The sequence below is a fragment of the Salmo trutta genome, chromosome 20, assembly GCF_901001165.1.
Source record: "Salmo trutta chromosome 20, fSalTru1.1, whole genome shotgun sequence".
NCBI lineage: Eukaryota > Metazoa > Chordata > Actinopteri > Salmoniformes > Salmonidae > Salmo > Salmo trutta.
Window position 1 is genome coordinate 6,148,782 of NC_042976.1, and position 24,848 is coordinate 6,173,629.

At 40.9% G+C, this 24,848-nt stretch overlaps 1 protein-coding gene across 1 annotated transcript; it reads left to right on the plus strand.

Annotated features, from left to right (window-relative positions):
- LOC115155322 (trace amine-associated receptor 8c-like) lies at window positions 1–1,586 on the plus strand. Its single transcript, XM_029701890.1, has one exon. The coding sequence runs from the start codon at window positions 232–234 to the stop codon at window positions 1,195–1,197; it is 966 nt and encodes a 321-aa protein (XP_029557750.1). The 5' UTR covers window positions 1–231; the 3' UTR covers window positions 1,198–1,586.
- Window positions 1,587–24,848: the final 23,262 nt, after the last annotated feature.

The window sequence follows — 24,848 nt, forward strand, 5'->3', positions numbered from 1 at the left end:
TTATATAACTGTTTGTTCATTTGTGGGCTCACGCATGTACGAGCGTGCGCGCGCACATGTGTGTGTGTGTCTGTGTGTGTAGATCAAAGACGCTGGGGAGGGGAGTTTCTGTCAGTAACTCAGGGATAAATAGAGAGGCAGAGCTCAGAGTTTGTCAGAAGGCGGACCTGACAGGGTCACACACAGGACCAAGCAGGAGCAGGACCTCAGCATTTTTACCTTTTGTTACAAATGGAGAAAAAGGAAGATGTTCAATACTGTTTTCAAGACAGAAACTCTTCTTGCAGAAAGGCTTTGCTATCGACATCTATCTACATAACACTGTACATCTTCTTCTCATTGATTTCAGCAGTTACAGTATTTTTGAACGTACTGGTGATCATCTCCATCTCTCACTTCAAGCAGCTCCACACTCCAACCAACCTGCTCATCCTCTCTCTGGCTGTGGCAGATCTCCTGGTGGGACTGATTGTGATACCAGTAACGACTGTAGCAGCAATGGAACCATGCTGGGGTTTTGGGGATTATTTCTGTTCGTTTCAATTCTACATCTCTTTTTTATGTACTTCTTTATCTCTGGGTAATTTGGTATTGATATCTATTGACCGCTATGTTGCTGTGTGTGATCCCTTATTGTACCACACTAGAATAACAATAAGAAGAATGATGTGTTGTATATCCATTACCTGGTGGTGTTCTATCATATACGATGCTGTTATTGTAAAAAACTTTGTAAATGTACAGGTACCCAGTGGGTGTTTGAAAGAATGTTTTGTTGTTGAAGGAAAAACCTGGGTTAATAATATAATTTACATTGCATTTACAATGGTTGTCCCATGCTCTATTATTATAACACTTTATATGAAAATCTTTGTGGTGGCCAGATCACAGGCCAGAAAGGTATTTTCAAAAGAGGCTGCCAGTAAGTATGGTGTTAAAACTGTACGGGCAAATAAGTCTGAGAAAAAAGCAGCAAAAACTCTTGCTATTGTTGTTTTCACCTATCTCATTTCTTGGATTCCATCTCTATTTATTTACTTTGTTTTTTCTGTTTTAGGTGATCATTTATTATCATATTTCACCAGTTATCTGGCACTTTTTAATTCCTTAATTAATCCAATAATTTATGCTTTCTTTTATCCATGGTTCAAAGTGACAGCTAAACTTATTTTAACTTTGAAGATAAGACATTTATAGCTCCTATAATATGATTCCCTAGTTCGGCAAACATAGGTTTGATGTAGTTTTGTTCTACAATTGTTGTAATTATTTAATGTAACAATACACTGACATTACGTCAGTGTTGTCATCATAGACACATGTGGTGTTGATACAGAATGATTTGTCTGGATTGGATTGGAATGACTTGGAGAAGGCATATGCTTGTTTTATAAAATACATTGTAGTCATTGTGGATTGTGTACTCCAAATACCTAAGGCTGTGGTTGTTCCGTGTTACTTAATGATAAATAGTAAGTATTCTAATAGTACATTCCGAGGACGTCATGAGTCGTTCTATATGTTGTTTAACATCTCCCTCTAGTGCCTCAATTGTGACACAATGTCTTCATCAATGGTAGTAAAGTTGAAATGTACAACACTGCATGAGATCAGATAACGTCCAGGTCTAAATAAACTCTGTATTGTGTAAGTAGTTGAAGGTAAAATGTAAGAATATGCAAGGAATTTACAGTTTGCTCACCTTTAAATATTAAGCCCACATTTGTGAAATGTTATTCAGCTAGGTATTCTGACATTTATAAATAACTACTACGGTATATACATTAATTATTCAACACAACAGTGCAGGAGACCACAGCAGACAGTTCAAACTCAACATACTGGTTATGAACACTACCACTACTCTCACTACCACTACTCTCACTACATCACTGCTGCCAGGTCAGGGGTCACACCAGAGCAGCTTTCTCAGATACTGTTTACTCTGAATGAATATAGAGATAGGGTAACACACTAAATAGTTTATCATGGATTAGTAAATAGTTTATTCATAATTTATTTATCATTAATACCAGATTTGTTTTAGTAAACTAGTTATTCACACATTTATAAACAACTTTTATAGTCTGTAACAATGATTCAGAAGATCATTCGTCAGATGTTTAATAAATATTCTTATGAACCGTTTACTGATTGTTAGTAAAGTAGTTTTGCAGTCCCTAATCTAAAGTGAGCCTATTCATACTTGCTTAATACTTTATAAATGTTTTGAACAGTGACCAGTGTAATTTATCACAAAAAGATGGACATGCTATTGGTAGACATTCCAGCAGTACCTGATGCTCCTTCAGGTCTCAAAATGACCTAGAACATATCAATAGTTAAACAATAAGCACACAACACAGAGGATGTTAAAGGAAATATATTGAACATTTTATTCCAAAACAGTCACACTGTTGTAATAGTGTGCTGAAGGAAGTAACGTGTTTGTCTGAAAATTATAGCATATAGCAAAATTATAGCATTCTTGTCTGAAAATTATGACATTCTTGTTTCTAGGAAGTGACTGATTGCATTCCTTTGTATCAAATCAAATCAAATTGAATTGGTCAAAAACGTGTTTAGCAATGTTATTGCGGGTGTTGCTAAATGCTTATGCATCTAGTTCTGACAGTGCAGCAATATCTACCAAGTAATATCTAACAATTTCACAACAAATTCCTAATACAAACAGATCTAAGTAAAGGAATGGATTTAGCCTTCCCTGTGGCTCAGTTGGTGGAGCATGGTGTTTGCAAAGCCAGCATTGTGTGTGCAACGCCAGGGTTGTGGGTTCGATTCCCACGGGGGGCCAGTACAAAAAAAAAAAACATGAAATGAAATATATGCATTCACTACTGTAAGTTGCTCTGGATAAGAGCGTCTGCTAAATGACTAAAATGTAAATGTAATTCAGAATATGTGAATATATGGATGAGCAATGTCAGAGTGGCATAGACTAAGAACAGTTCATAGACTGCTTACAGAGTAAAGGAACCAATACATAAATTAACTGAACATTACTTTTAAAGGGTTACTACCTTTAATGCACAATCAAATCAAAATCACATTTTATAGTTCACACAAACATATTTAGCAGACGTTATTGCGGGTGTAGTGAAATGTTTTTCTTCCTAGCTCCAACAGTGCGGTAGTGTCTTAAAATTCACAACAATACAGACAAATTTAAAAGTAAAATAATGGAATTAAGAAATATATAAATATTTGGACAAGTAATGTCTGAGTGGTATTGACAAAAAAATACAGTAGAATACAGTATATATACATATGAGATGAGTAATGCAGTATATAAACACTATTAAAGTGACCAGTGTTCCATTATTGAAGTGACCAGTGATTCCATGTCTATGTACAGACTGTAGGGCAGCATCCTCTAAGGTGCAGGGTTGAGTAACCGGGTGGTAGTCGGATTGTGATGGGTATTTAACAGTCTGATGGATTTGAGATAGAAGCTGTTTTTCAGTCTCTCACTCCCAGCTTTCATGCACCTGTACTGATCTCGCCTTCCGGATGATAACGGGGTGAACAGGCCATGGCTCGAGTGGTTGATGTCCTTGATGATCTATTTGGCCTTCCTGTGACATCGGGTACTGTAGGTGTCCTGGAGGGCAGGCAGAGTGCCCCCGGTGATGCATTGGGCAGAGCGCACTACCCTCTGGAGAGCCTTGCGGTTATTGGCGGAGCAGTTGCCGTACCAGGCGGTGATACAGCCCAACAGGATGCTCTTGATTGTGCATCTATAAATGTTTGTGAGTGTTTTTGGTGACAAGCCAACTTTCTTCAGCCTCCTGAGGTTGAGGAGGCGCTGCTGCGCCTGTTTCACCACGCTGTCTGTGTGGGTGGACCATTTCAGTTTGTCTGTGATGTGTACGCAGAGGAACTTAAAACTTTCCACCCTCTCCACTACTGTCCCGTCGATGTGGATAGGAGGCTTCTCCCTCTGCTGTTACCTGAAGTCCACGATCATCTCCTTGTTTTGTTGACATTGAGTGTGAGGTTATTTTCCTGACACCACACTCCGAGGGCCCTCACCTCCTCCCTGTAGGCTGTCTCGTTGTTGTTGGTAATCAAGTCTACCACTGTAGTGTTGTCTGCAAACTTGATGATTTAGTTGGAGGCGTGCATGGCCACGTTGTCGTGGGTGAACAGGGAGTACAGGAGAGGAATGAGAATGCACCCTTGTGGGGCCCCAGTGTTGAGGATCAGCGGGGTGAAGATGTTGTTACCTACCCTCACCACCTGGGGGCGGCCCGTCAGGAAGTCCAGGACCCAGTTGCACAGGGCGGGGTCGAGACCCATGGTCTCGAGCTTAATGACGAGTTTGGAGGGTACTATGGTTTTAAATGCTGAGCTGTAGACGATGAACAGCATTCTTACATAGGTATTCCTCTTGTCCAGATGGGTTAGGGCAGTGTGCAGTGTGATTGCGTCGGCTGTGGACCTATTGGGGCGGTAAGCAAATTGGAGTGGGTCTAGGGTGTCAGGTAGCGTGGAGGTGATATGGTCCTTGACTAGTCTCTCAAAGCACTTCATGATGACGGAAGTGAGTGCTACGGGGCGGTAGTCATTTAGCTCAGTTAACTTAGCTTTCTTGGGAACAGGAACAGTGGTGGCCCTCTTGAAGCATGTGGGAACAGCAGACTGGGATAAGCATTGATTGAATATGTCCGTAAACACACCAGCCAGCTGGTCTGCGCATGCGCTGAGGACGCAGCTGGGGATGCCGTCTGGGCCTGCAGCCTTGCATGGGTTAACACGTTTAAATGTTTTACTCACGTTGGCTGCAGTGAAGGAGAGCCTGCAGGTTTTGGTAGCGGGCCGTGTCAGTGGCACTGTATTGTCCTCAAAGCGAGCAAAGAAGTTGTTTAGTCTGTCTGGGAGCAAGCATCGTTGTCCGCGACGGGGCTGGTTTTTTCTTTTGTAGTCCGTGATTGAGATCAAGGATCTCTCTGTACTTTGCTCCGTTATTCTTTCCCTTTATCCTGACTAGTCTCTCAGTCACTTCCACTGAAAAACATCCCAACAGCATGATGCTGCCACCAGCATGCTTCACCATAGGGATGGTGCCAGGTTTCCTCCAGATGCGAAGCTTGGCATTCAGGCAAAAGAGTTCAATCTTGGTTTCATCAGACCAGAGAATCTTGTTTCTCATGGTCTGATAGTCCTTTGGTTGCCTTTTCGCAAACTCCAAGGCTGTTATGTGCCTTTTACTGTGGCGTGGCTTCAGTCTGGCCTCATTGTTGGAATGCTGCAGAGATATTTGTTATTCTGGAATGTTCTCCCTTCTCCACAGAGGAACACTGGAGCTCTCTCAGAGTGACCATCTGGTTCTTGGTCACCTCCCTGACCAAGGCCCTTCTCCCACGATTGCTCAGTTTGGCCGGGCGACCAGCTCTAGGAAGATTCTTTGTGGTTCCAAACTTCTTCCATTTAAGAATGATGGATGCCACTGTGTTCTTTGTTGTAGAAGTTGTAGAAACATCTCAAGGCTGATCAATGGAAACAGAATGCTCCTTAGCTCAATTTCGAGTCATAGCAAAGGGTCTGAATACTTATGTAAATAAGGTATTTCTGTTTTTATTTATAATACATTTGCAAAACATTCTAAAAAACTGTTTATGGGGTAATGTGTGTAGACCGATGACAGACAAAAATATTTTAATCAATTTTAGAATAGTGCTGTAACATAACAAAATGTGGAAAATTCAAGGGTATGAATACTTTCTGAATGCACTGTATGTATGGAAATACCCTCAAATAAAAGGTGACATTCTATCATGTCACCTCATATTAAACATTTGATCTCATATCCAATGTGCTTGAGGAAAGAGCTACATTTTTTAAACGTTTTCCTGCAGAGTGAAACAGAGGACAGGGATTACTTTCAGTATGTACAGTGGCCAGAGGAAGTCAGTATAATTCACAATCTGTGAAAGAGGGATAACGACTTATTCTATACTGAACAAAAACATAAACGCAATAATTTACTGAGTTACAGTCATATAAGGAAATACATTCGTTAGCCCTAATCTATGGATTGCACATGATTGGAAATACAGATATGCCTCTCAAGGACACAGATACACAACGTATAGAAAAGTATTGGGACTCCCCTTCAGATGAGTGGATCTGGCTATTTCAGCCACACCCGTTGCTGACAGGTATATAAAATCGAACACACAGCCATGCAATCTCCATAGACAAACATTGACAGTAGAATGGTCTTACTGAAGAGCTCAGTGACTTTCAACGTGGGACCATCATAGGATGCCACCTTTCAAGCAAGTCAGTTTGTCAAATTTCTGCCCTGTTAGAGCTGCCCTGGTCAACTGTAAGCGCTGTGAAGTAGAAACGTCTAGGTGCAACAACACCTCAGCCACTAAGTGGTAGGCCGCACAAGCTCACAGAACTGGAAGGCTGAGTTCTGCAGCGCGTAGTGAGTAAAAATCCTCTGTCCTCAGTTTCACATCTCATTTCCGAGATCCAAACTGCCTCTGGAAGCAACATCAGCACAATATCTGTTAGTCGGGAGCTTCATGAAGTGTGTTTCCATGGCCGAGCAGCCGAACGCAAGCCTAAGATCACCATGCTCAATGCCAAGTGACGACTCGAGTGGTGTAAAGCACGCCGCCATTGGACTCTGGAGCAGTGGAAACACGCTCTCTGGAGTGATGAATCACGCTTCACTATCTGGCAGTCTGACAGACGAATCTGGGTTTGGCAGATGCCAGGGGAATGCTACCTGCCCCAATGCATAGTGCCAACTGTAAAGTTTCCAGTAAGTTACTGAACATTTTACAGGAAATGTTTTACGGTGTGGTTCCAGTTGCACCTACAGGGACAGCGCCAGTCTGCAGTTTGCCTCGTGGCACCATATACAAGGAAATGCTGAGGGCCTGTGGGACCAGGAGGAATCTTGGTTCCCACTGGATTTTCATTTCCAACTGAAAGAGAAAGCTGCTCCACTGGCTGCAGGACGGACATGTTGAAGAACAGATGTTTCTCTACACAGCCATGGCAGCTGCCGCATCAGATTGACAAAACCAGACATATTAGCTTCAAACTCCTGAAGTAGGAACCTAGGTTTCAATTTGCTATATTTGGAATGTCAAAGTCAATATAGACCTCGATCTGCATAAGCAAACCAAATGTTGTCTGACTTTGTCCCCCTGGCTTTCTATTTCATTGGTCAATTTTGGCCCAAAAACAATGGGAGTGAAGGAACTCAAGATGCAACTGTTTTAAAAATGGTATCTCTTAAATATCAAACATGTTCAAATATGGATTGTGTAGGCCCATGTAGCTCAATAATTACTTTGTCTCAAATTGTAATTCAGAAAACATTAAAAAAACACATATTGCTCTATCATCCACGGATCCTAAAAGGGGCAATCTGCAGTTCAAACAACAACAAAGCTGCCACCCCACCACCTTTTAAGGTAAACATTTTAGGGATGGACTGAAGAAATTTAACTATTCTCCTGAGTGGCGTAGCGGTCTAAGGCACTGCATCTCAGTACTAGAGGCGTCCCTACTGGATGGAAAGATACTGAGGATAATAGCGGACGATATTGCCACTCCTATTTGCAATATTTTCAATTTAAGCCTATTAGAATGTGTGTGCCCCCATGCTTGGAGGGAAGCAAAAGTCATTCCGCTACCTAAGAATAGTAAAGCCACCTTTACTGGCTCAAATAGCAGACCAATCAGCCTGTTACCAACCCTTAGTACACTTTTGGAAAAAATTGTGTTTGACCAGATAAAATGCTATTTTACAGTAAAGAAATTGGCAACAAACTTTCAGCATGCTTATAAAGAAGGACATTCAACAAGCACAGTGCCTACTCAAATGACTGATGATTGGCTGAGAGAAATTGATGATAAAAAGATTGGGGGGGCTGTCTTGTTAGAATTCAGAGTGGCTTTTGAAATTATCGATCATAGTCTGCTGCTGACAAAACGTATGTGTTACGGTTTAACACCCCGTACCATATTGTGGATAAAGTGTTCTGCCTAAAAGAACATAGAGGGTGTTCTTTAGTGGAAGCCTCTCCAACATAATTCAGTTAGAATCAGGAATTCCCCAAGGCAGCTTCCTATGCCCATTACTTTTTTCAATCTTTACTAATGAATTTCCACTGACTTTGAGTAAATCCAGAGTGTCTATGTATGCAGATGACTCAACAATATACATGTCATCTACTACAGTGACTGAAATGACTACAACACTTAACAAAGTGTTGCAGTTAGTGTCAGAGTGGGTAGCAAGGAATAAGTTAGTCCCAAATATTTCTAAATCGAAAAGCATTGTATTTGGGACAAATCATTCACTAAACCCTAAACCTCAACTAAATCTTGTATTAAATAATGTCAAAATTGAGCAAGTTGAGGTGACCTGTTAGGGCTAGGGGGCAGTATTGAGCATTTTGAAAAAAATATGTGCCCATTTTAAACTGCCTCCTACACCAACTCAGAAGCTAGGATATGCATATTATTATTAGATTTGGATAGAAAACACTGAAGTTTCTAGAACTGTTTGAATGGTGTCTGTAAGTATAACAGAACTCATATGGCAGTCAAAACCCTGAGACAAATTCTAACAGGAAGTGGATATCTGATGTGTTGAATTACTTTTAAGCCTATGCCATTGAAACACACAGGGACTTATTAATCATTTAGCACTTCCTACGCCATCCACCAGATGTCAACAGTCTTTACAAAGTGGTTGAGTCTTCTACGGTGAAAACTGACCGAACGAGAGGCCTGGTAAGTTGGTCATAAGCGGATGGCCTATACTACTATGGCGCACGAGTGCATGTTTGGGCACTCTCGTTCAAATACGATTTAAAAGAGAATGCAATCGTCCGCCTTGAATATTATTGAAGTTCTGATTGAAAAAGACCCTAATGATTTATGCTATACAACGTTTGACATGTTTGAACGAACATAAATATATATTTTTTGCTCTTTGGTGAAGACAAGTCCGGCGGGCGTCGTACATTTTTTTGAGTAGCCTACAGGATGCGCTAACAACACGGAGCTATTTGGACATAAATGAGTAGTAACCTGTTTAACCTCTCTAGGGTATGTGGGACAAAATCGTCCCACCTACTCAACAGGCAGTGGAATCCCGTGGCGCTATATTCAAATACCTTAGAAATGCTATTTCTTCAATTTCTCAAACATATGACTATTTTACACCATTTTAAAGACAAGACTCTCGTTAATCTAACCACACTGTTCGATTTCAAAAAGGCTTTACAACGAAAGCAAAACATTAGATAATGTCAGCAGAGTACCCAGCCAGAAATAATCAGACACCCATTTTTCAAGCTAGCATATAATGTCACATAAACCCAAACCACAGCTAAATGCAGCACTAACCTTTGATGATCTTCACCAGATGACAATCCTAGGACATTATGTTATACAATACATGCATGTTTTGTTCAATCAAGTTCATATTTATTTCAAAAACCAGCTTTTTACATTAGCATGTGACTAGCATGTGACTAGCATTCCCACCGAACACTTCCGGTGAATTTACTAAATTACTCACGATAAACGTTCACAAAAAACAACAATTATTTTAAGAATTATAGATACAGAACTCCTTTATGCACTCGCTATGTCCGATTTTAAAATAGCTTTTCGGTGAAAGCACATTTTGCAAAATTCTGAGTAGATAGCCCGGCCATCACAGGCTAGCTATTTTGACACCCACCAAGTGTGGTACTCACCAAACTCCGATTTACTATTAGAAAAGTTTGATTACCATTGCTGTTCTTCGTCAGAATGCACTCCCAGGACTTCTACTTCAATAACAAATGTTGGTTTGGTTCAAAATAATCCATAGTTATATCCAAATAGCGGCGTTTTGTTCGTGCGTTCAAGACACTATCCGAAGGGGAAAGAAGGGTGACGCGCCCGACGCGTTTCGTGACAAAAAAAATCTAAATGTTCCATTACCGTACTTCGAAGCATGTCAACCGCTGTTTAAAATCAATTTTTATGCGATTTTTCCCGTAAAAAAGCGATAATATACCGACCGGGAGTCGTTGTTTTCGTTCAAAGAGAGAGAAAGTAAACATGGTGTCGGCTCGTGCACGCGCCTCCAGTCTCATTGTCCTCAGATCGACCACTATCCAAATGCGCTAATGTTTTTCAGCCATGGCCTGCAAAGCCACCATTCATCGTTCTGGCGCCTTCTGAGAGCCTATTGGAGCCTTAGAAAATGTCACGTTATTCCAGAGATCCCCTGTTTTGGTTAGAGATGATCAAGAAGGCCAAGAAAAAGTCAGAGAGAGCGCTTCCTGTTTGGAATCTTCTCAGGGTTTGGCCTGCCAAATGAGTTCTGTTATACTCACAGACACCATTCAAGCAAAAAGCTGAATCGTGGCTTTGCAGGCCCTGACCGAAAAACAGTAGCGCGTTTGGATAGTGGCCGGTCACAGTACTATCAGACTCAGGCTCGTGCACGAGTCTACTCTATGTTTTATCTTTGAACAAAAACCACCACTCCCGGTCGGAATATTATCGCTTTTTTACGAGAAAAATGTCGTAAAAATTTATTTTAAACAGCGGTTGACAAGCTTCGAAGTACGGTAATGGAATATTTGAATTTTTTTGTCACGAAATGCGTTGTGCACGTGACCCTTATTTACACTTCGGATAGTTCTTGAACGCACGAACAAAATGCCGCTATTTGGATATAACAATGGATTATTTTGAACCAAACCAACATTTGTTATTGAAGTAGTAGTCCTGGGAGTGCATTCTGACGAAGAACACCAAAGGTAATCAAACTTTTCTAATGGTAAATCGGAGTTTGGTCAGGGCTAAACTTGGTGGGTGTCAAAATAGCTAGCCGTGATGGCTGGGCTATCTACTCTGAATATTGCAAAATGTGATTTCACCGAAAAGCTATTTTAAAATCGGACACCTCGATTGCACAAAGGAGTTCTGTATCTATAATTCTTAAAATAATTGTTATGTTTTTTGTGAACGTTTATCGTGAGTAATTTAGTAAATTCGCCGGAAGTGTTCGGTGGGAATGCTAGTTCTGAACGTCACATGCTAATGTAAAAAGCTGGTTTTTGATATAAATATGAACTTGATTGAACAAAACATGCATGTATTGTATAACATAATGTCCTAGGAGTGTCATCTGATGAAGATCATCAAAGGTTAGTGCTGCATTTAGCTGTGGTTTTGTTTTTTGTGACATTATATGCTAGCTTGAAAAATGGGTGTCTGATTATTTCTGGCTGGGTACTCTGCTGACATAATCTAATGTTTTGCTTTCGCTGTAAAGCCTTTTTGAAATCGGACAGTGTGGTTAGATAAAGGAGAGTCTTGTCTTTAAAATGCTGTAAAATGTTCTTCCATGCCGTCCGTGGGAGAGGTGCGTCACTTGAGTGGGTTGAGTCACTGACGTGGTCTTCCTGTCTGGGTTGGCGCCCCCCCCCCTTGGGTTGTGCCGTGGCGGAGATCTTTGTGGGCTATACTCGGCCTTGTCTTAGGACGGTAAGTTGGTGGTTGGAGACATCCCTCTAGTGGTGTGGGGGCTGTGCTTTGGCAAAGTGGGTGGGGTTATATCCTGCCTGTTTGGCCCTGTCCGGGGGTATCATTGGATGGGGCCACAGTGTCTTCTGATCCCTCCTGTCTCAGCCTCCAGTATTTATGCTGCAGTAGTTTATGTGTCGGGGGGCTAGGGTCAGTCTGTTACATCTGGAGTTTTTCTCTTGTCTTATCCGGTGTCCTGCGTGAATTTAAATATGCTCTCTCTAATTCTCTCTTTCTCTCTTTCTTTCTTTCTCTCGGAGGACCTGAGCCCTAGGACCATTCCTCAGGACTACCTGGCATGATGACTCCTTGCTGTCCCTAGTCCACCTGGCCATGCTGCTGCTCCAGTTTCAACTGTTCTGCCTGCGGCTATGGAACCCTGACCTGTTCACCGGACGTGCATGTTGCACCCTCGACAACTACTATGATTATTATTATTATTTGACCATGCTGGTCATTTCTGAACATTTTAACATCTTGACCATGTTCTGTTATAATATCCACCCGGCACAGCCAGAAGAGGACTGGCCACCCCTCATAGCCTGGTTCCTCTCTAGGTTTCTTCCTAGGTTTTTGGCCTTTCTAGGAGTTTTTCCTAGCCACCGTGCTTCTTTCATTGCATTGCTTGCTGTTTGGGGTTTTAGGCTGGGTTTCTGTACAGCACTTTGAGATATCAGCTGATGTACGAAGGGCTATATAAATAGGGGATTCATCAGAGAATAGCCCTAGCTGTTCATTGTCTGTAGCCAGGTCTGATCAAAGTGTAGGCCTCATGAAACAGACAGGGAGAGTGAGCTGGTTCTTAGTTGTCGGCGAACCCTCAACCTTCTGGCCCGTAGCCCTGCGTGGCGTCGTATGCACCACAAAAGCATCCTGAAGTCGAAATCCACATTTTTAGGGTCGCTACAGTTATTGTTATTTGTGGTCGTACACATTATTTTGGATACATTTTTTACAAAGGGAGGGTCGTGAAAATATTCGGAGTAAATTGTGAACTGTCCCTAATTACTTGAGGTGCTTTTGAGATCATTGATTGATGCAACTGAACAGGAAATCACATTGAGAAAACAACACCACAGAAATGGAAAACAACATCAAGGGATGATTGGGTCAGAGTACAGTGTGGTTGATCTGATGTCTGACAAATAGTATTTGTCCCCATGATGTAACTGAGACAAAGTCTACCTCAACTTGAAGTATGAATAAAGGTTGTAACCCCTTAAACTTAATGTTTAATAAAATGAAGTATTTAGATATTGGTTCCTTTACCCTGTAAGCAGTCTATGCACTGCTCTAATGAGTGACTGCAATCCACACTTTGGTTTTCATAGTCACTGCCAATAAACAAGAATGTTATCATTTTCAGACAAAAGACATTACTTTCTTCAGCACCCTACTACAAGTGTGACTGTTTTGGAATAAAATGTTCAATATATTTCCTTTAACATCCTCTGTGTTGTGTGCTTATCGTTTACCATTGATTTGTTCTAGATCATTTTGAGACCTTAAGTACCATCAGGTAGTATTGGAATGTCTACCAATGGCATGTCCATCTTTTTGTGAGAAGTTACACTGGTCACTGTTTTGTACAATGGTCATTTATAAAGTGTTAAGAAAGTGTGAATAGTCCTCCCTTTAGATTAGGGACTGCAAAATAACTTTACTAATGATCAGTAAATAGTTTATAAGTCCATTCATTAAACACCTTATGGATTAGCTTATGAATCATTATTACAGACTATAAAAGTTGTTAATAAATGTGTGAATAACCAGCTTACTAAAACAAATGTGGGAGTAATAATACATGAATGATGAATAAACGATTTATTAATCCATTATACGTTCTTCATTACAAAGTGTTATTATAAAGTGTTACCAATCTCTTTATTAATTCTGACTCCACAGCATCTGAGAGCTGCTCTGGTGTGACCCCTGACCTGGCAGCAGGGATGTAGTTAGTGTAGTGATAGTGAGAGAAGTGATAGTGTTCCTAACCGGTATGATGAGTTTCAAGTCTCTGCTGCGGTCTCCTGCACCGTTTGTTGAATCATTAATGGATATAGTAGTATTTCTACATTTGAGAAAACCTACTATATTAACATTTAACAAAAGGGGGAGTGATGATTAATACATGGTGAGCAAACTGTAAATGCCTTACAAATGGTTTATTACTGAATTAATAAAGTGTTACCAATAATTGCATATTCTTGCATTTTACCCTTAACTACTTACACAATACACCATTGAGATAGACTTAGACATTATCTGATATCATGCAGTATTGTACATTTCAACTTTACTACAGTCGTGGCCAAAAGTTTTGAGAATGACACAAATATTAATTTTCACAAAGTTTGCTGCCTTAGTGTCTTTAGATATTTTTGTTAGATGTTACTATGGAATACTGAAGTATAATTACAAGCATTTCATAAGTTTCAAAGGCTTTTATTGACAATTACGTGAAGTTGATGCAAAGAGTCAATATTGGCAGTGTTGACTCTTCTTTTTCAAGACCTCTACAATCCGCCCTGGCATGCTGTCAATTAACTTCTGGGCCACATCCTGACTGATGGCAGCCCATTCTTGTATAATCAATGCTTGGAGTTTGTCAGAATTTGTGGGGTTTTGTTTGTCCACCCGCCTCTTGAGGATTGACCACAAGTTCTCAGTGGGATTAAGGTCTGGGGAGTTTCCTGGCCATGGACCCAAAACATCGATGTTTTGTTCCCCGACCCACTTAGTTATCACTTTTGCCTTATGGCAAGGTGCTCCATCATGCTGGAAAAGACATTGTTCGTCACCAAACTGTTCCTGGATGGTTGGGAGAAGTTGCTCTTGGAGGATGCGTTGGTACCATTCTTTATTCATGGCTGCGTTCTTAGGCAAAATTGTGAGAGAGCCCACTCCCTTGGCTGAGAAGCAACCCCACACATGAATGGTCTCAGGATGCTTTATGTTGGCATAACACAGGACTGATGGTAGCGCTCACCTTGTCTTCTCCAGACAAGCTTTTTTTCCGGGTGCCCCAAAAAAATTGGAAAGGGGATTCATCAGAGAAAATGACTTTACCCCAGTCCTCAGCAGTCCAATCCCTGTACCTTTTGCAGAATATCAGTCTGTCGCTGATGTTTTTCCTGGAGAGAAGTGGCTTCTTTGCTGCCCTTCTTGACACCAGGCCATCCACCAAAAGTATTCACCTCACTGTGCGTGCAGATGCACTCACACCTGCCTGCTGCCATTCATGAGCAAGCTCTGTACTGGTGGTGCCCCAATCCCGCAGCTGAATCAACTTTAGGAGACAGTTCTGGCGCTTGCTTGACTTTCTTGGGCGCCCTGTAGCCTTCTTCACAACAATTAAACCGCTCCCCTTGAAGTTCTTGATGATCCGATAAATGGTTGATTTAGGTGCAATCTTACTGGCAGCAATATCCTTGCCTGTGAAGCCCTTTTTGTGCAAAGCAATGATGACAGCACGTGTTTCCTTACAGGTAACCATGATTGACAGAGGAAGAACAATGATTCCAAGCACCACCCTCCTTTTGAAGCTTCCAGTCTGTTATTCAAACTCAATCAGCATGACAGAGTGATCTCCAGCCTTGTCCTCATCAACACTCACACCTGTGTTAATGAGAAAATCACTGACATGATGTCAGCTGGTCCTTTTGTGGCAGTGCTGAAATGCAGTGGAAATGTGTTTTGGGGATTCAGTTCATTTGCATGGCAAAGAGGGACTTTGCAGTTAATTGCAATTCATCTGATCACTCATCATAACATTCTGGAGTATATGCAAATTGCCATCATACGAGCTGAGGCAGCAGACTTTGTGAAAATGAATATTTGTGTCATTCTCAAAACTTTTGGCCATGACTGTACACTTGACGAAGATGTTGTGTTACAATTGAGCCACTAGAGCAGTCCTTCTCAAATAGTGGGGCGCGCCCCCCTGGGGGGGCTCGGAGCGATGCCAGGGGGGGCGCGTGACCCCGGGGAACACGCTTTTTTTTGCCGCGTAGTATATTTTTTTTTAACCGAACAAGAGCACACAGCACAGAGCAGGATATATGAGGTGCAGATAACAAACCCTTAAAAGACACCATGGAAAAATATTTAACAGGGATGAAAAGAAAGGCGGAGAGAGACGGAGATAATGAGACAAATGTAAGTCTCCCGAAAGCTAAGACGAGGAAATATGACGAAGCGTATGTAGCGCTTGGCTTCACTGTGACTACGGTGGGAGACGAGGAAAGACCGGTATGTTTACTGTGTCTAAAAATGTTGGCAGCGGACAGCATGAAGCCAAATAAATTAAGGCGTCACTTAAAGACATTACACCCCAATCACGCTGATAAGCCGCTTGAGTTTTTTCAGCGAAAACGTGCCGAATATTGTCAACAATCGTCCCGCTTTGTGAATGCTACTTCAGTAAACCAGCGAGCACTGTTAGCATCATATAAGGTGGCGTACAAAATTGCTCAGTGCAAAAAACCCCACTCCATTATCAGAGGAGCTGATACTGCCTGCAGCATTAGACATGGTTTCTGTCATGCTGGATGACGCAAGTGCTGCAAAAATAAAAACTATCCCTCTGTCCAATGACACTGTCGCCAGACGTATAAATGACATTGCTAACGATATTAAAGAACAGCTGGTAGATAAACTCAAAGACAAATGTTTTGCCTTACAGTTCGATGAAGCAACTGACAGCAACAAAGACTGTTTGTTTATTTCTTATGTACGTTTTGACATGACAAACTCCCTGTGTGAGGATCTACTTTTTTGTAAATATGTCAGAGACAGAGCCACAGCTGAAGAGCTATTCAAAATGCTGGACTGCTTCCTGACTGAGAATGGGCTAAACTGGGAGAACTGCATTGGTGTTTGCAGTGATGGTGCACAGACCATGGCAGGGATGAGAAAAGGACTTCGGGCACTCATCAAGAAGGCCTCACCTAATGCTGAGTGGACACACTGTGTTATACACAGAGAAGCACTGGCATCAAGGCACCTTTCCTCTGAATTAAGTGAGGTTATGACTGACATTGTAGGTGTAGTCAATTTTATAAAGACCAGACCACTAAAAACAAGAGTCTTCTCTGCTATCTGTGAGGAGATGGGAGCTGAACATCAAGCTGTGCTGTTTCACAGTGAAGCAAGGTGGCTGTCACGAGGAAAAGTCTTGTCCCGAGTTTTTGAGCTCAGAGAGCAGATAAGAATGTTTTTGGAGCAGGAGCACAAGTATGACATCACAGAAAAATTTAGTGATGAGAACTTCCTGGCAAAACTGGCCTACCTGAGTGACATATTTGGAAAGCTAAATGAACTAAATCTACAGCTTCAAGGGAAAGATTAACACCTCCCTCAGGTCACAGACAAGATCAGCTCTTTCACTCGAAAGCTTGCAATGTGGGGCAGGCGACTTGATGAAGGAAATACTGATTCATTCGAGAACCTGCATGAATTTGTTGACACTACTGACTATGATGCCACCTCAGTGATTACATATATTAAGGAGCATATTTCATCACTGATGGGATTCTTTAAAAAGTACTTCCCTGAAAACAGTTCCCAATATGACTGGGTGAGAGATCCTTTCAATGCACCAGCTCCAACTGGTTTCAGCTCTGCAGAGGAGGACCAGTTCATTGATATGACGTCTGACTCCACATTGAGACTGAGGTTCACATCACAGACACTGAGTGAATTCTGGCTGAGTGTAGAGAGGCAGTATCCACTCTTAGGGCAGAGGGCCATGGGCATTCTTCTTCCTTTTGCAACATCTTATCTTTGTGAGACTGGCTTCTCTGCTGTTGCTGCACTGAAGACCAAGTACAGGTCCCAGCTCAACATTGAGCAGGAGCTGAGAGTTGCAGTATCATGCTTCAAACCCCGCTTCGAAAAGCTGTGCTCTGCAAAACGTTGTCATTGTAGCCATTAATCCTGACTTCCTCATTTTGATAAAAAAAAATCTGCACAAATTGTTTTATTCATTTTTTTTTATAGGTCAAAATGTTTCATATATTGTGCTCCTGAGTTAATGTTGCTGATCAATTTGAATGTATTATTATTTATTGATTATATTTAATTTAATTTTTCAGTATCAAATGGTCAAAAAATGTTTACAGTTTAAATAAGGGTTTCATTTTTTTTGTTACATTTCAGGCAAATTGATGCACTTGAAGTCTTTTCTGTTACAAACTAAAAAAAACAATGTTAATAAAGTTATTCTTTGTTGTAAGTTGATCTATATTTCTTTCTTTTTTCTTTTTCTTTAATGTTAATAAGGATACAATGTTATACAGAGGTGTACTTATAACAATTTTATAGACAAATGATACTATTTACAGTCGCGGCGGAGAGTTGGGGGGGCTCGCTATGTTTACTTCTTCCTAGGGGGGGGGGCGTAACAGAAAATAATTGAGAAGCACTGCACTAGAGGGAGATGTTAAACAACATATAGTACGACTCATGACGTCCTCGTAATGTACTTTTAGAATACTTGCTATTTATCATTGAATAACACGGAACAACCACAGACTTATGCCTTCTTATGCCTTCTCCAAGTCATTCAAATCCAATCCATCCAAATAGTTCTGTATCAACACCATATGATGACAACACTGAGATAAGTAATGTAGTGTATTGTTACATGAAATAAGCAATTGTACAACAAAACTATGTCAAACCTATGTTTGTGAAACTATGGAATATAATTATAGGAACTTCAGAGTTAAAATAGTATTAGCTGTCACTTTGAACCATGGATAAAAGAAAGCATAAATGATTGGATTTATTAAGGAATTTACAAGAAGCAGAAAATGGATGAAAAGTTAGAAATTGTGAATTGCTGTTGTTCTGGGATTGATTTGCGCTTTTCGCACCAAAGTACGTTCATCTCTAGAAGACATCTCCTTCTTGAGCGGTATGATGGCTGCGTGGTCCCATGGTGTGTATACTTGCATACTATTGTTTGTACAGATGAACGTGGTCTACCATTTTATTTCTTGGATGATTTCTTTTGATTTTCCCATGATGTCAAGCAAAGAGGCAATGAGTTTGAAGGTAGGCCTTGAAATACATCCACAGGTACACCTCAGATTATGTCAATTAGCCTATCAGAAGCTTCTAATGTCATGACATCATTTTCTGGAATTGTCCAAGCTGTTTAAAGGCACAGTCAACTTAGTGTATGTAAACTATGTAAACTTCTGACCCACTGGAGTTGTGATACAGTGACTTCTAAGTGAAATAACACGGTAACATGCAAGCCAATACACGGTAACATGCAAGCCAATACAACAGAGCACATGTCCTCACAAGACCAATGGACATGGAACAATAATCAACAAGGACAATGGGGAACAGAGGGCACATATTTACATGTGCGTAATGAAACAAGACAGTCTGGGGTTGATGGTAATGATCCATTTCAGTAACGCCTAGAAAGCCAGTGATGTAGACCTCCGGAGCTAGTGAACAGAATGAGCAGCAGTACCGGTGGAGAGCCAGATCCGGTCGCCTGACGAGAAAACAGATGCCTCACTGCGGTGGCGGTTAGCCTATTCCTTGTGCTGACACACGGCCCGCTGGAGATGAGTGTGTGCAGCGTTCCAGATCTCCTCAGCATGCCAAAACCACTCGTCTATCGCAGAGGCCTCGGTCTGGCTCAGATGCAAAGGTGCCAGGGCCGACTGATACCTCAACACGCACTGGAAAGGAGTGAGGTTAGTGTAGGAGTGGCGAAGGGAATTCTGCACGTACTCAGCCCAAGGTAGAACATCTTCCCACTCCCCCAGCCGGTCCTGACAGAAACACATCAGGAACATACCCACTTCCTGATTGACCCTCTCCAGCTGCCTATTTGCTTTAGGACGGTACCCGGAGGTGAGACTGACCATGACCCCCAGGCGTTCCATGAACGCCTTCCGTAAGCGTGAGGTGAACTGAGGGCCACCTCAATGTCCTCTGGGATCCCGTAGTGCCGGAAGATTGTGAGTAAAAAGAGCCTCCGCGGTTTACATGGCCGACGGGAGCCCAGGCAGAGGAAGGAGGCGACAAGCTTTGGTCCACAATGACGAGAACGGTGGTGTTCCCCTGGGAGGGGGGAAGGTCAGTGACAAAGTCCAACAAGAGCTGAGACCAGTTTCATTGTGGAACTGGCAAGGGAAGGCGCTTTCCATAAGGGAGGTGTCTGGGTCTGATTTGTGACACATTTATGTAGTGTTTATAAAGGTTACTCTTTGGTTTTGGTAGTCACTGCCAACAAACAAGAATGTTAGCATCTTTCAGCACACTACTACAACAGTGTGACTGTTTTGGAATAAAATATTCAATATATTTGTTTTAACATTGTAATGGCTGTCGTTGGAAGAAGACCAAGGTGCAGCGGAGTTAGTGTTCATAATTTAATTCAGAAAGAACACTATATAACTACAAAACAAGAAACAACCGACAGCTAAACAGTACTGACAGCTAACACACTGAACAGAAACAATTACCCACAAACTCCAACGGAAAAACATGCAGTTATGTGTGACTCCCAATCAACAGCAACGAACTACAGCTGTGCCTGATTTGGGAGCCACACACTGCCCAAAACAAAGAAATACAAACACATAGAAACAAAACATAGAACGCCCACCCAATGTAACACCCTGGCCTAACCAAAATAAAGAACAAAAAAACCCTCTCTATGGCCAGGGCGTTACAAACATCCTCTGTGTTGTGTGCTTATTATTTAACCATTGATATGTTCTAGGTCATTTTGAGACCTTATTAAGGAGCATCAGGTACTGCTGGAATGTCTACCAATAGCATGTCCATCTTTTTGTGATAAATTACACTGGTCACTGTTCAAAACATAAAGTATTAAGAAAGTTTGAATAGTCCTCACTTTAGATTAAGGACTGCAAAACGACTTTACTAATGATTAGCAAATAGTTTAAGGATATTTATTAAACATCTCATGAACGATTTAATGAATCATTATTACAGACTATAAAAGTTGTTTATAAATGTGTGAATAACTAGCTTACTAAAACAAATCTTGGAGTAATGATACAGTACATTTATAAAGACATTTATTAAACATGTTATGAATATACGTTATTATACATTATAAATTATTTAGTGTGTTACCCAATCTCTATATTCATTCAAAATAAACCGTATCTGAGAGAGCTGCTCTGGTGTGACCACTGACCTGGCAGCAGTGATGTAGTGAGAGTAGTGGTAGTGAGAGTAGTTGTAGCGAGAGTAGTGGTAGTGAGAGTAGTAGTAGTGAGAGTAGTGGTAGTGAGAGTAGTGGTTGTGAGAGTAGTGGTAGTGAGAGTAGTGGTAGTGTTCATACCCAGTATGTTGAGGTTGAACTGTCTACTGCGGTTTCCTGCTCTGTTGTGTTGAATAATTAATGTATATACTGTAGTAGTTATTTCTAAATGTGAGAATACCTAGCTGAGTAACATTTCACAAATGTGGCCGTAATATTAAATGGTGAGCAAACTGTAAATTCCTTACAAATGGTTTATTACTGAATGATATCATAAAGTGTTACCCATAATTGCATATTCTTACATTTTACCATCAACTACTTACACAATTTAGTTAGATCTGGACGTTATCTGATATCATGCAGTATTGTACATTTCAACTTTACTACAATTGATGAATACATTGTGTCACAATTGAGCCACTAGAGGGAGATGCTAAACAACACATAGAAAGACTCATGACGTTCTCAAAATGTACAGTACTATTAGAACACTTATATACTATTTATCATTAAGTAACACGGAACAACCACAGCCTTAGGTATTTGGAGTACACAATTCACAATGACTACAATGTCTTTTATAAAACAAGCGTATTCCTTCTTATGCTTTCTCCAAGTCCATCCATTCCAATCCAGACAAATCATTCTGAGTCAACACCACATGTATCTATGATGACAACACTGAGGTAAGTAATGTCAGTGTATTGCTACATGAAATAAATACTTACAACAATTGTAGAAAAAAACTTAATCAAGCCTATGTTTGCCAACCTAGGGAAAAAAATTATAGGAACTATGAACGTAAAAGTTTAGCTGTCACTTTAAACCATGGATAAAAGAAAGCATAAATTATTGGATTAATTAAGGAATTATTAACAAACAAATCACCGACCATTTCGAATCCCATTGTACCTTCTCCGCTATGCAATCTGGCTTCCGAGCTGGTCACAGGTGCACCTCAGCCACGCTCAAGGTCCAAAACAATATAATAACTGCCATCGATAGGAGACAATACTGTGCAGCCGTATACATCGACCTGGCTAAGCCTTTCGACTCTATCAATCCACATTCTTATCGGCAGACTCTAAAGACTTGTTTTCTCAAATGACTGCCTTGCTTGGTTCACCAACTACTTCTCAGACAGAGTTCACTGTGTCAAATCGGAGGGCCTGTTGTCCGGACCTCTGACAGTCTCTATGGGGGTGCCACAGGGTTCAATTTTCTGGCCGACTCTCTTCTCTGTATACATCAATGATGTCGCTCTTACTGCTGGTGATTCTCTGATCCACCTCTACGACACCATTCTGTATACTTCTGGCCCTCCTTTGGACATTGTGCTAACTAACCTCCAGACGAGCTTCAATGCCATACAACTCTCCTTCCGTGGCCTCCAACTGCTCTTAAATGCAAGTAAAACTAAATGAATTCAACCGATCGCTCCCCGCACCTGCCCGCCTGTCCAGCATCACTACTCTGGATGGTTCAGACCTAGAATATGTCGACAACTACGAATACCTAGGTGTCTGGTTAGACTGTAAACTCTCCTTCCAGACCCACATTAGGTATCTCAAATCCAAACTTAAATCTAGAATCGGCTTCCTATTTCGCAACAAAGCATCCTTCACTCATGCTGCCCAACACACCCTCATAAAACTGATCATCCTACTGATCCTCGACTTCGGCGATGTTATTTACAAAATAGCCTCTAAAACTCTACTCAACAAATTGGATGCAGTCTATCACAGTGCCATCCGTTTTGTCACCAAAGCCCCATGTACTACCCACCACTGTGACCTGTATGCTCTTGTTGGCTGGTCCTCGCTTTATACTCGTCCCCAAACCCACTGGCTCCAGGTCATTTAAAAGTCTTTGCTAGGTAAAGCCCCGCCTTATCTTAGTTCACTGGTCGCCATAGCAGCACCCACCCGCAGCACGCGCTCCAGCAGGTATAATTCACTGGTCATCCCCAAAGCCAACTCCTCCTTTGGTCGTCTCTCCTTCCAGTTCTCTGCTGCCAATGATTGGAACGAACTACAAAAATCTTTGAAACTGGAAACACTTATCTCACTCACTAGCTTTAAGCACCAGCTGTCAGAGCAGCTCACAGATCACTGCACCTGTACATAGCCCATCTATAATTTAGCCCAAACTACTACCTCTTCCCCTACTGCATTTATTTATTTTATTTATTTTGCTCATTTGCACCATATTATTTATATTTTAACTTTGAACTTTCTTCAAACTACAAATCTACCATACCAGTGTTCTTCTTGCTATACTTTATTTACTTTGCCACCATGGCATTTTTTGCCTTTACCTCCCTTATCTCACATCATTTGCTCACATTGTATATAGTCTTATTTTTTTTTCTACTGCATCATTGATTGTATGTTGTTTTACTCCATGTGTAACTCTGTGTTTTTGTATGTTGTCGAACTGCTTTGCTTTATCTTGGCCAGGTCGCAATTGTAAATGAGAACTTGTTCTCAACTTGCCTACCTGGTTAAATAAAGGTCAAATAAATAAATAAAAAGATAATATTCTTGGCCATTACAACAGACTAAATTCCTAGTTTCTGCGTTTTGCCTTTTTCGGGCAGCATAACCTTATGCCATTTCATCAACTTCCCTACTGTCAACTTTCCTACACACTGACGAGATGACATGTGTCGTGCCGTCATGTCTCCTGAGGTTGTGGATTATGTTCCAAACTGAGCACTGACATCACCCAAACCAGTTAGTCTGCACAGTTATCCTATTTCCCATGTAAATAGCCTTTGAGTGACCAAAACATAACACACACTATATTTTCCCCATTAAAATCAGTTGAGAAAATGTAAATTTTCTCTCATCTCTAACTACCAGTAAGGCTGAAGGACAGGCTAGGTGGGCACAGCAACATCCAATACTGTCACACATTACATTTACATTTTACATTTTAGTAATTTAGCAGACACTCTTATCCAGAGCGACTCACAGTAGTGAATGCATAAAAATTTTTCCCGTACATCATGCTTTCATAAATGTGTGTGTGTGTGTGTGTGTGTGTGTGTGTGTGTGTGTGTGTGTGTGTGTGTGTGTGTGTGTGTGTGTGTGTGTGTGTGTGTGTGTGTGTGTGTGTGTGTGTGTGCGCGCAGAGAGGCTCCTGGGAGGGGAGTGAGGAATTTACAGTTTGCTCACCATTTAAAAATCATTACTCCCACATTGGTTAAATGTTAGTCAGCTAGGTATTCTAAAATTTATAAATAACTACTCTATGCATAAATTATTAAGCACATCAGCTCAGGAGACCATAGCAGACACTTCAACCTCAACATACTGGGTATGAACACTACCACTACTCTCACGACATCACTCCTGCCAGGTCAGGGGTCAAGCCAGAGCAGCTCTCAGATTATGTGGATTCAGAATTAATATAGAGATTGGTAACACTTTATAATAACACTTTGTAATGAAGAATGTATAATGGATAAGTCAATAGGTTATTCATCATTCAAGTATCATTGCTCCCACATTTGTTTTAATAAGCTAGTTATTCCCACATTTATAAACAACTTTTATAGTCTGTAATAATGATTCATCAGAACATTCATAAGATTTTTAATGAATTAACTTTTAAACCATTTAATAATTATTAGTAAAGTAGTTTTGCAGTCCCTAATCTAAAGTGAGGACATAATACTTTAGAAATGTTTTGAACAGTGACCAGTGTAATTTATCACAATAAGATGGACATTCTATTGGTAGACATTCCAGCAGTACCTGATGCTCCTTAAGTTCTCAAAATGACCTGGAACATATCAATGGTTAAACAATTAGCACACAACACAGAGGATGTTAAAGGAAATATATTGAACATTTTATTCCAAAACAGTCACTCTGTTGTAATATTGTACTGAAGGAAGTAATGTGTTTTGCCTGAAAATGATAACATTCTTGTTTGTTGGCAGTGACTATCAAAACCAAAGTGTGGATTGCAGTCACTCATTAGAGCA